The sequence below is a fragment of the Ostrinia furnacalis genome, unplaced genomic scaffold, assembly GCF_004193835.3.
Source record: "Ostrinia furnacalis isolate ACB-3 unplaced genomic scaffold, ASM419383v2 OfSCF6011, whole genome shotgun sequence".
Classification (NCBI taxonomy): Eukaryota; Metazoa; Arthropoda; class Insecta; order Lepidoptera; family Crambidae; genus Ostrinia; species Ostrinia furnacalis.
In genome coordinates, this window is record NW_021136250.1 from 74,192 (window position 1) to 87,857 (window position 13,666).

Below are 13,666 nucleotides of genomic sequence, written 5' to 3' on the forward strand. Positions count from 1 at the left end.
CAACTAAAAAAAGTAATATCATGAATTGTAAGGAACATTGAGAGGCGTGAGGAGCCCTACTATTTATACTCATCGTCACTGGTAAATAAGTGCTGGCTTGGACTTAGCACGCCGACCTTGTTTTCTAATGGGAATCATTTTGCTTCCAGTGGTAGTTAGTCCAGTCAATAAAGCATTATAGATGGAAATCCGTGGAACACAATTTTTGACTTCGGGACTTTATTGAGACTAGTTAGGAGGTGAACATAGCAAAAGTCCCCGCCCTTAGCCCTTTGAGCCGCCGGGGAGAGGGGGGTTTAAAGGTACCACTTTTCGGTTTTTCGCTTAATCCTCGGAAACTATGCGTCCTAGTGACATGATTACTATGAACCAAAAAAAGCTTATTCAATTTGCTACAGGTGAGATATCCAAGTTTTTCTATATCTTGTATAGTTTTCGCGGCATCTGTCTAGAAGGTCTGTAATATTGGAAATTTTATTTTTGTCTTACATGTTCCCATCAGGAGAAAATCGACTAAATCAACATTGAGCAAACATTCTAGACAAGCGGGAGCATGTTAAGCCTAATTCCAGGGAAGGGACTGCACCGTGTGTATGGCTAAGGGCGGGGACTTTTGCTATGTTCACCTCCTAACTAGTCTAAATATAGCCAGAAAGAGGGTCAGAAATTGTGTTCCACGGATTTCTCTCTACACCGTCGTTAAAGCATTCATTGACTGGACTAAGTGTTGTTAATTTCAGCCGAATTGCTTGATCCAAATGTATTTGCATACATATTTATTGTAAAAGTCGGGACAGTCGGCCAGTCCAAATTTGGCAACTGTGTCACTTTCTGGAAAGCAACTGACAGTTTTTTATACTCGCCAAAAGTTTGCCAGCTATCAGTGTAGTTTAAATCTTTTACTGTAGGATCTTTAACTATTTTTTTGTAGGATCAGATGCTATTATTTTTATATTTATGCCTTTTTTTGCCCACAAGTAAGCTTCCGTCCATTGTCCAAACTCAATAGTAGGTGCCTCAGGTAACGTAGAGGATTGTAATGACTATATTGGGCTACCATATCGGTAGCAACAGACAGAAATCGCGACAGAGGAATTCTATTATGAAGTTAGTTCATTAGAAAACATATCAAAATAAAGAACATAAGACCTCACATGGAATATCAGTAACCAATAATTATTAATAATGCAGCTTACAAAACTTTGCTTGAAGTGAACTTTTTAGTAGTTTGTTGGAAATAACTTCAATTGGAAAAAATCGAATCTATCTTAATATTGAAGTTGCCCTCTTTGTATTTCTAGTCGCTCACTTAGTAATGTAGTCGCACAGACAGAGTTTTAATATCTAAAATGGTTTAAACATAACACACTTTTTTGTAAGTTCGTTCTGCATTTGATTATTAATCAATATTCGTCGTTAGTCCCTTCAACTGGTATAGAGAAAAATATTTTTCATCAGTTTTGTACCTTATGTTTTCTCAATAAGGTTCAAAATATGGTGGCAACAATTCTGCCACTATCAGGTAAAGGTTTAATGATAGATTGCCCGGAGTCCTGCTAGCAGGACTTAAAGTACTTCCGGAAGGACGCAAAATTAAAAGATCACAGTTTCATAAGTATACATTGTACAAAGTTCAAATTTACACGAAAAAATAGAGTGTTTCTCTCTCTTTCACCCAATAGTGCCCAAGATCGAAAAACGCGACTAACCGTTAGTCGGAGCCCGATGGCGCACGAGTATACGCGGGGGCAGCGCGTTCGCGCTCGCGCGACACATTTTGACGCGCGCCGGGCCTGGAGTCGGCAATATTTTGGCGATAATATTATAATGAATGTGAAGTATTCCAGCCTAATCAAACATTTATAATTTATTTCTTGTTTTTGTTTTTAATTTGTAGTGTATTTGTAAGTGATAGGTGTAATTTCTAACTCGACTTGGTGGGGGCACTACCGTGCCCCCAGATACAAAGTGACGTACCAAAGTAATTAATTTAAGTTCTTTATTATATAGTTCCTATTAGTTAATTTAAAAGAAGATAAACAAGTTTATAATATATTAAGAAAAGTAAAAGACTGATTAAACGAAATGATTCTACGACATGACTTTTTATTTAATAAACACTAACCAAGTGTTTACTACTTCAGTAGGCCTAAGATGCGCGCCGCGATAAGCGGTTATCACGCCATTTTATCGATTTTGCCCATACATTTTGACGTCGATAAAAGTTATCACGGCGCGCATCTTAGGCCTACTGGTGAGGATGAGTTCAAATTTGAAGGTCACCGTACTGCTGGAAGGACCAGCAAGCAAACACGTACAAATTGCGTACTTGCGACGGGCAGGACTTGCGACAATCTTCTGGCAGGACGTTTAGAACAAAAAACCAGTCCTTCCAGAAGAGCTTCCAGCAGGACAAAGCACCGGGCAATCTATCATTAAGTTAATTTTTCGCTTACTCAAATTCATACCGCTCAAGTTATTAAAACAGTATGCCATCATCAGTCAGTTATTTTTAGTCGATCGTTTTATAAGTCCCCATTTTAATGTTTGGTAATATTTAAACATCAAATAAACATATTATAATTTTAATATTGCATTTAAATAAAAACCTACTTTTGGAGTGAAGCGATCTTTTCTTCGTTATTTCTTTATAGATCACTTAGCAATCTGTTTCTATAGCTAAATAGTAATTTACGAGTTAGCTGTAGCAGCAATTACCCAGAAGTGGTAGAGAACGCTTCAGGTCCGACGAGCCCCACCAACGTTGACAGTATGGATATGTACGACCAGGCTTTCGGGTCCGTGGCCGAGTCCCCCAGTATTCGACGCACCTGTGGTTGAAGCCCCCCGATTTAAATAAATTTAATATCATATTTTTTTCGGCTTTTGCACTAAGTACAGTCAACGAAAACCATGCATGTTTGACGCTATTTAAAATGATGTATTTATTTTTTTGTTAAAAATACTTAAAACTTTTATAATTAAAACTTTTATTTGTAGTTAGTTAAATGAAGAGAGAGTAGAGTTATTTTAAAGACTGATTGTTACAATTATTTTGATTAGGTAAAACGATTTACATGTTATTATAGGTAAATAAAACCTATGATAAAATATGATAGGTTAAAATAAAACCTATTATATTTTTAGGTATCACTATGGTAAAATAATATTAAACATTTATTTGTACGATCAGTATAAATATTTATTCGTTTATAAATATTTTTGTGACTGACTGTACATTTGATTAAAAATTGCTTCTATCTGACCGGGGGCGTCGACCACGGGTGCGTCAAACACAGGGGGACTCGGCCACGGACCCAGGCTTTCTGCAATATCTGTAAAAATATTGTGAGAAAAAAAATACATAGAACCTCCTCCTTTTTTGAAGTCGGTTAATAATACAGATTCTGGACTATTCGTAGACGTCTACGAGCTACGAGCTACGACGCGTGAGCGTAGTCACTTACGCTACGGACAGCTACGGCACTCTGCCTACTTTGGCGTAGCCACAGAATAAGTAATAGTACAGGTACAGAAGGATTACTCCGCAAGTCTTGCTACGACGCGATACAGTGGAATTCAGCTCGCACAGCACTACGTACCTACAATTTTATTCACCTACAAGTTTTGTCTCTTTCTATCGCGTGCCTCTGAACTCTTCTTACGCTGTTAGGGTTTCTGTCTAGTGAAAAAATAATTAATCTAGGTACTTATTTGTAATGAGGTACGTATTTAGGTAAGTATGCATTCATTATGGAAAACCTTGGGAGAGGCCTTTGTCCAGCAGTGGACGTCATTTGGCTGAAACGAACAAACGAATTCTGAGCAGTAGTCATGGTAGGTTAGGTTCCTATACTATCCTAAGAATTATTGATTACCTTATGGCCTACATACCTTTCAGCATCTTTGGGAAGCGAAAAAAAAGATAAATCCGGTAGATTTCTTTTCGAATTTTAACACCCGAACGCCGCATAATATTTCTTTCTCTTTATGTCAATTTTTAAATAATACTTCGATCATAGAATTNACGTGTTAATGTATTGAGCCAAATTAAAACACACAAAAAAGTGGTACCATATGGGACCGCTAGTCTATAATGGGTTAACATGATTGTTTGTTACTCTTTCACGCATAAACTACTGAACGGATTTTGATGAAACTTTACAATATCATTTTTATAACCCAGAATAACATAATATAGGCTATAATTTATGACGATCTGTGACAAACTAAATTTCACGAGGGTGAAGCTGCGGGCAAAAGCTAGTATCTTATTATATCTATACTAATACGCAATAGCTCTATCTCACTCTTACAAAGAGTGACCGAATGGAAAGAACGGTGTATGTCTCAGATTAAGTGTTAGGTGGATGTGCATATTACGTTTCGTTACTTTTGCTATATGAAAAATTTCTTTTTCCAAGGTAATCCTGGAATAGCCTAAATAGCCCGATCTTTTTTTCTAGGTAGCCTAAATGGCTACCGGTAGCCGTTTGCATTTTTTGGTCGCCATTTGACCCCCGAAGGTAGCCTAAATGGCGACAATTCGCCTAATCTGGCACCACTGGTGCTCGCGCGCCCAGTAAGTAGTACCAAACCGACACTACAGAGGGCGCCACTATCGGAAAGGAACCGAAAAAGCTGACTTTAGGTAAGAAAAACAGGTGCTAACTCAATGATGGATTCCGGATATTGATACTAAACAAATAATANACAGAGGGCGCCGCTATCGGAGAGGAACGAAAAAGCTGACTTTAGGTAAGAAAAACAGGTGCTAACTCAATGATGGATTCCGGATATTGATACTAAACAAATAATAAAAACTTTTAAAACGCAGAAACTGACTTTTATCTAAAGGTAAACTAATTGATAACCTTTAAACTGTATAAAATCGGAAATGTTTTTATTATTTAAAGTTTATAAATTGGGATTGCAGAGAGCCGTGGTTTGCGTTCGTCAGGCAGTCAGTCGAGGCACCTTTTCAGTCCTGAAGGCACGGCGAGATTCCGGCACCCAACCCCACCACCACCCTTTGCCGTGGCACCACGGAATGGGGACAGGGCGCGTCCCGAACCCATAAAGAAGATTGTCTTCCCTCCACTAATTGAAACAATATTTGTGTAGACGGAATGAACTTTGCAAGTTGATGAGCGAGGTGTAAAGATTTGTTGACTAGCTGAATGGAACTAACGGTATCTAAAATCAATCGATGGATGGGAATTTTACCTTGGTGTTTTATAGTAAGTTAACCATGTTATGGGGCAGGAAATTTATTAATAATGTACTTTATGTATTTGGCAACTGTAATCAGGTACAGCATTATTTACTCTGAGGGCTTTTCTTTAATCAGCAGAATTCATGAACATTATTTTCACGTTTTTAAATATCTTCTCCTTTACTTCTCTTGCAAGTGAGAGTCTCTTGATATTAAAAGATGAGACTAATTAGTGAAGTACGTATGCAAGTAATTTATTAATAAAGAATCTAATTAGGTTAACATTCGACCTTCACCACACCTGCCTGAGTGGTGCATAGTCTCTGCATTAAATGCTCTTAATTATCTGCAATAGCTCATTAACTCTACATTGTGTGCCCACTTTTGAAACACATAGAATAGAATAGGTTCTTCTTGGTTCTCATATTTGTCCTTTTAAATATCGTCGAATTTATGGACCTAATAGTGCTTTCTAACATGCCGTGACCTAAATACCTATCTAAACTCAGACACTGCTCCATTTAAATCAAACAATCTGCAAATAGATGAAGGTTATATCAACAAATCGCTAACTCGTAAGTGCTAATAAAGCAGATGTTACGACTCGTCCGGCGAAGCGGTGGCCTATAAAAGGGGCGCTAAAGGTAACGAAGCCCATAACGAAAATGCCGCGCGATTGTCCCGGGCTAACATTTGGGACGTCCAATTAGGGTGGGACACTGCGGCCGGCTACCCCTACAACGGCTAGTTTATGGGGAATGTTTCGGTGAAAACTGATTGCGAAGGGGTTACCATTAATTACAATCAGCGATATAATTTAGTGTGACCTTTAAGATTTAGCAGTGATATCAATATTAGGAAATATTAACTATTAAGAGTTTTGAATTTATACTAGATTGGTTTTTTAGCTGAAAACGTTTACGCTCAGGATTCAATTCGTTTTCGTTAGTTTAGTTAGAGATGCGTATTTTATCTTCACACTACTACGAGTAGATGGATTTAGATGAAAATCTATGCGTAAGCGTAGGCTATTTGATCGACATTTACACGAAGGAAGTTGCCGGCAAGAGCTAGGCAGTAAATTACTGCAGCAAAAATTCGTTAATTTTTATGATATTGCGAAATGTTTATACGTAACATCACCGTCTAGTATAGAATGATTGATGTAAAAAGTACCTATCAGTCAACCCCGTGTCCCCTATGCAGTCAATATAAGTGTTTTGCAAACACACACATGGTGGTTGTATAGCGAACAAACTTTTTTACTAGGGAATACCAACAGAAATGAAACATCAAACCTTCTTTCTTTCTTCTTTTGTTGCTTATTTGATTATTCTCAGTGGTTCTTTATGTACTTCCTTCATGAAAAAAAATGTAAGCATCACGCAGTCACGCTACTTTATTGAAATAATGTTTTATCACTTTGGGTAGTAGGTATGTGTAAAGGAGAGTTATAAAAAGACAAAATTTTGCAAACATGTTTAATTAATAACCGAAAAATGTACATTATTCATTTAAAATACTACAACTTCATACATAAATTACATAAATAACAGGCAGTACATTCAGTAACAACTCTGATTCACAGGCTGCGGCCAGCGGGGCAGTTACACACGGGATCGATTACTCAACTTATAATATCAAATAATTTTATACCGATAATTAAGTTTTTTTTATGATTATCCATCACAGTGAGTAACTGCATTTGTAATTCAGAGTAACATAGAATAAATACGTTCAAACACAGTTTATATTATGCAAATTCGGATAGTAAATTTCAATACACGAATAAATAACTTTATATTGAGTCAGATTAAATTCTCTGATTTAGGATAGGATACGCCGAGCACGTCAGGTGCAAAAATATGGACACACTTGCAGTGTAATAATATCGGTGCAACTGTTCACATTTTTGGATCTGAGTGACAAAATATACGGCGTGTTAAAATATATTTTGCTAAATGAATTATCTAATTGGTTGGGCACGCAAATCATAAGCTGCAACCGTGGGCTAAGTCGGGCAAGATACAATAATACCCAAAAATATCAGTAATGTAATTAACGCCAAAGATTGCAATCTTATACAAAAAATGTTAACGTGGCAGTATTTACGATAATATTTAGTTAAATTACAAACAAATACATACATTCAACGCACATACACGTCTCTTAGTTTAAAAAATAACAATATACCTACACACAAAGTACCTAAAACTAAAATATTTTACCGTCTATGACTAATATATACAAATTTACAAATATTTACCTACTTTGTCTAACCTCTTCGTGTTGGTTACAGAATATTATTGCATCTGATTCGGGAGCGATTGTTTAATTCGAAACAAAGTAGCAATAAGGGTAAATTATTTATTTAAATGCTTCATTAACAGGTGCAGTAATTAAATAATAAACATAATTATGTAACTTTGTATTAGAATCACATACATACTTAAAGCAAACCAGTTCTCACTTTTCTGATCAGGTAATTTGTAAACGATTTGAGGAAAAAAGATCATTTAGATTTGTAACAAGTTCGTGTGAAAAATGCAATACCTTTCGAAAGTTTTCAAAAAGTGATAGCGAATAAAAGAAGGGAGTAAGTTCGGTTTTCACTTTCCTGATCAGCCAACTTTTACTCCAACATAAAACATCAAGAAAGAAAAAAACCCTATAACATGGGCCTGTGAAGTTATGACGTACGTTTATACCACGCGTTCTCGCGATTTCTACCAACTACGCCTTTACAAATAGTACTACAAAACGTTATTCATTTAGGGATATGTTTGCTATAAACAAATTATTATGTTACAATTTAAAACGTTGTAATCTCTTCGAGTTTACAAATACGAGATCTGATTGAAAATAATATCAATTCCGCTCACAGTTCGCGGATCGAAACATAAAATATATCAAATCAATCAATAAATAAAAAAATATTCTGTTTTATTTATAAAAAATCGTACAGTTAAGTTTAAGATACCTCAATAGTAAACTAGACTAATAAACGACTATCGTGTTTAGTTAATAAAATTAGCATTTTATGATTCTTGGTTTTTACTGGACTTTTAACAGAAATGTTGCAACTTATTTGTTTCTCTACATAAGTGCAAAAACAAATGTTGTATGAAAACTACCATGAAACACCACGAATCATAAAATCGTATCATTTTAATATATTAATAGTTAAATGTGTATTTTATAACGTGAAATTTCTAAATCACAAACGGAAAATATGATTTGTGCTTAAAGTACAGTGATAATGCCCGTAACAACTATATTGGTCACAAGTGCTGAGCCGTTTTCGATACACATCCACATACAATTGGACTTAGATACCATTTCAATGACATCAGAATTACTCGGTAAATGAAGCAGGAAAATTAAAAGAATAGAGGCGTATTTTTCAATCAGCTTACGATATCATACAACTTGGTTTCGTATGTGAATTGGAGATTTAATATTCGTAAAATACGCCGCTCTTTTTCAATTGTTTACGGCAGTCTATATTCGCATTTCATGCAGTAGTAATTAGGTTCAATATTTTCAAATGGAACCTATTTTTTATGCTGTCTAGAGGACTTTAAGCCTTACTGATGCGTTAAGCTTATAAGTTTTATCCCTCTTATTCATAAAATTTCAAACAGTGGATAAATACTTTGTCACTTTCTGGCAAATGTTGATTTCAATAAGACAAAAAGAGACAAAATTATTGCAACTGTTTAAAATTTCATGACTATGTGGGTTTTAATGTCTGATATGAGAATTGATATAATATGAATTGATCCTAAAAATATTCGTTTCGTCATCATTTTCTGTAATTGACTTGAGCAATGGTAGCCGCTTCCACAATCGCTGTTAGTTCTATGCTTTATTTAATAACCTAGCGTGTATTTTAGTTACTTTTAAAATCGAGTCATACAATGACGTTTTTATGTTGGCTCGTCATATTATTTTGTTTAAACTTTTACTTATTATAATTACCTAAACTACGATTCAAAAAGTTGAGTTGGGTTACAAATGTATACAGGGTAGAATATACATACGATATTAATTTTATACGTCATAAGAATAATGTTTAAGGATTTGAGAAAATGTACTATGCCATATTTTTAGTTAATTTTTTTGGGTGATTGAAGAAATAAGATATTTAAAATAAGTTTTTGCTAAGAATAGCAGTAGATTATGAGCAATTTGATAACCAGATGAATATAATAAGTCTACGAATCGTCACGTCTTAGAAAAAGGAATATCATTAAAGAAAAGTGCAATAGAGTTACAAAGAAACAGAGTAAAGTTATGATTTTTAATAAAAAATCACACTAAAAGAATACAAAATAATATTTACAATTGTCACAATCACAAACCTTCTGCGCGCTTTTTCAAAGATTTGTACTACATAATAAATAAAAGTGTCAATTTTGTTGTACCATTATCTGAAGTGTGATCTCTCTTTTTCCCCTTACTATGGTATTAAAATAACATTTTGTTATTCAGCAAAGCTATATACGATATATTAGAGTTATGCAAATAAAGAATTGAAATTAATGAAGTTTAGTATATTTCCATTTTATCCACCAAGGCGAAAAAGAGAGACTGCAATACTATGTGGCACAATTTATAAGTTCTAAAAGGAAGCTAAATAAATAAAGCAATCATCATGAAATTCGTATCAAATCGCAGTTACATTATTATTAATGGTCGAAGTAATTTCTTTTATTTTATCGATTTTCACTCAAAGTTTTCATGCAGACCTGTTTAAAACTTACGTGAATTAAATTCTTATTTTTTTTGCAATTTATTAGATCTAGTTTAAACTAATTAGAATAACAATTAATATGCCATTGATGATCCATGAGCTGTGTCCATTATTTTTAGGCAACAAATACTATTTAACGTTAATGAGAAAGTTGCCAGTTCATGTTTTTATACAACTTAAGTAAATAGTTTTATGGAAAAAAATAAATTAGGAGACTAATCTCTGTTGATATAAAAATTGCTTGTTTGCTTTATACCAACAAGAGATGGGTCACAATCAAGAAACAAAGGAGGAATCTATTGATCAAAGTTCAAATAAATGAGCCGAGTCTTCGAGCTATATTGCTTAGCAATATTGCGCCAATATAGCGTACAGCAACATTCGAGTATTGCCCAAAAAATGTCCGTTAGCCAAGACTATATTTCCACAATATTATTAAACATTTTACTCGTCCACAAATGCCCTATTAAGCCTTGTATTTACTAGGCGACAAATGTCACGTGTCACGTTTTACTAAGGGGCAAACGACATCATATCATTCAACATTTCATGCTGCAGTACTCTTGCAATTTAATATTAGACAATGCTATATTTACTAGTAAGCCTAAGATGCGCGCCGCGATAAGCGGTTATCACGCCACTTTATCGATTTTGCCCATACATTTTGACGTCGATAAAAGTTATCACGGCGCGCATCTTAGGCCTGGAAGTCTTGCTACGTCATGTTACCAACACATGTAACATGTATCTCCTACCGAATACAAGGCTAAGAAGTCCGTCAGACTAGATTACCTCTCAGGTGGCTACTCGCTTGGGGCCTGAGAGGCCTCACACGGTATTGTCGTCTGGCCTCGGACGAGGCGCGGGCGGCGCGGCGCGGTACAAAGGATTCTTGTTCTTGACTGGGAGAGGATGCGCTTCTGTGTTGAGAACCCACTCGTCTAGAGATAATAGGCTGTCGTCCGCGAATAGTAGGTAGAGGTACTGGAAAGGAAGATTGAGTTTAGATTGTAGAAGAAATGGAGGTATTTCAAGCGGTTTTTGAAAGGCTTGACTTCAAATAATATTGTTGGTATGTGTTAACTAATTTTAGCTAAAGAACTATTTGCCAAAGAACTTGAACAATTGACAGTTCCAATTAGCGTATTAAAAAGCGTTTGAAATCGGTGATATTATTTCATCATTATAATTCCAGCTACAGGACGTCTATTGCTGAACATAGGCCTCTTCCAATGATTTCCAGAATTGCCAGATTCCAGATAAACTAGGCCAGTTGCTAGCGGCCTGCATCCAGCGCCTTTCTGTAACCTTTATAATGCCTTCTATTCACTTTGTGGGTGTACGTCTCACGCTGCGCATTATTTATAAAAGCAATACTATCAACAAGACCGTTTAGAGATGCGGTACAGTCTTCCATCGACAGTCAATCGATTACACGGGACTATTCCCACCTTTCGTTCCCATCGCTGCAACTCCTGTGTAGCCAGGATTTAAAGCTTGACCGCCAATAAAAACCCAACCAGTGAAGGTAAAGTTTATCCCGGAGAAAATTAAACGGTTATTCAATTTAATCGATCAGCAACTAACCTTGAGGAGCCTAACGAAATGAGGAGATCCGTAAACGAACTAAAGTCGCTGACATAGCCCGACGGATTAGCAAGCTGAAGTGGCAATGGGCAGGGCACATAGTACGCAGAACTGACTGTTCTGGAATGGAGGCCGCGTACCGGAAAACGCAGCGTGAGACGTCCACCTACAAGGTGGACCGACGACATCGTAAAGGTAGCAGGGAAGCCTGGACGCAGGCCGCTACCAATCGATCAACATGGAAAGCATTGGGGGAGGCCTATGTTCAGCAGTGGACGTCCTATGGCTGAAATGATGATGATGATTAATAATAAATAATTAATAAATATCCTTAGACATTTTACACTGCGCTTCTAGTCCCAAACTAAGCAAAGCTTGTACTATGGGTACTAGACAACGGATATAAACATACTTAAATACTTTTTTTTTGTAAATACATACTTATTATACATAGAAAACACCCAGTTCAATACAAACAAATATGTTCATGCACACAAATGTTTGTACTGTGCGGAAATCGAACCCGCTACCTCCGGAATAGTAGTTCGTTTCGAACCACTACCACAGAATAATAATAAGTACTACGTACAGAAGTTTTACTTCGCGAAGGTATTTAAAAAAATGTATGCTCAATGTCATTAACAATATGGTGTAATTTAGCCTGTCTCAAGAGTCAAGCACATTTTGTTGACAAACGTCAGTGATCGGCACTGCGCCGAAGCTATAGGGCTGACTTCGGTAAAATGATGTGACGTGAGGTGCCAAACTGCGGAAAATGGCGGAGGAAATACATGATTTAGCATAAATTATCATGAATAATATTAACTACTTATTTACCTCTCAGTGTCTTGAGGCAACTTAAAAAAGTACATTCTGTGTTTTTATTATTATTTAGGCAGTTAAATACTGCACAGTATTTAGAACACCATTTTCTTTATTTTCTTCCATCATACACAAGAATACGCGTGCGTGAGTCAATGTTCGCTCGTATGTGAGGCCTTGTCGAATAGTATCCTGTAGGTGGGCCATCGTGCGTGTTTTGTTTTCGATGTAAACTCGCGGAGATGAACAGGCCTGCCACTACACCAAACGGCCGATAAATGATGATGATGATGAACTAACCTTGAGCGTCTCGGCGAGGAAGTAGCTTTGCTGTACGTCGTCTCCTTGCGGGCTCTGGTGGTACACGTTCACGAGCCCCGTGTAGCCGCCCTCCACGCGGCAATGCTTCTCCAACGCCTGGGAATTATTCATAGGTTTTAACGAACGACGTCGAATCTAAGGACTGGGAAAGATGATCGACTTTAAGAGTAGGCGCACACCGTTGATTTTTAGTTGGCCGATAGTTGTGCCCGATTTTAAATTGTATGAAGAATCGGCCAAATCGAATCGGCGTAGTGTGCGCACTCCCATACATGCCCATACTGATCAACTGCCCGACTAAACTATCGGCCGACGAAAAATCAACGGTGTGCGCCTACTCTTAAGGGTCAACGTCATAACATGCTAAGGACTCGTGTATCTTATAAAAGTAATAGGCGTGGTTTAGCATGATTTTGTTTGATATTCTTTTTATTTCTTTTGGTTTCGGTTTCGGAATTAGACTGTCATCAAAATAAACATCTAAAATTAACGTCATAAATTGCTGTTACACTAACACAATATTGCTGAACAATATTGGCGAACAATTTCTGCTCCTGTTGTTTACTTAGATATTTTGCCAAAATAACCCAAGCACTGTTTCGAATTGAATTCAGAAGGGAATGTCCCCACTATATTGCCGTGTCTGGACTGTGACGACAATATCGCGTGAATATCCGCAATATCGTTGTGGAGTCGCAACGACGCAATATCGTCACTATAATGAGGCAGCATTGTTGTGTTCCGGCAGTTAGAGGTAAGATAGCCAGTTCCTCCGTGGTTGAGGATTCCGGGTGAAGCTCGCTTCCACCTTCGGCCTGATCGTCACTTACCATCAGGTGAGATGCAGGCCAAGAGCTTCCTCGTTGTGGATAAAAAAAATATATCGCCACTATATTGAAGCAATATCGCCACTATATTAAGGCAATATCGCCACTATATTGAGGCAATATCGCGACTATATTGAG

At 36.7% G+C, this 13,666-nt stretch overlaps 1 protein-coding gene across 2 annotated transcripts in view; it reads right to left on the bottom strand.

Annotated features, from left to right (window-relative positions):
* Positions 1-6,688: 6,688 nt before the first annotated feature.
* The window catches only part of LOC114361860 (mannosyl-oligosaccharide alpha-1,2-mannosidase IA), a 76,506-nt gene continuing 69,528 nt past the window's right edge, over positions 6,689-13,666 (bottom strand). For both annotated transcript variants that reach the window (XM_028317073.1, XM_028317074.1), the window contains exons 9-10: positions 12,681-12,797; positions 6,689-10,955 (exon numbers count right to left, since the gene is read on the bottom strand). In XM_028317073.1, coding sequence (XP_028172874.1) covers positions 10,800-10,955; positions 12,681-12,797 — 273 coding nt within the window. In that variant the 3' untranslated portion in view covers positions 6,689-10,799. The remainder of the gene's footprint in view (positions 10,956-12,680; positions 12,798-13,666) is intronic.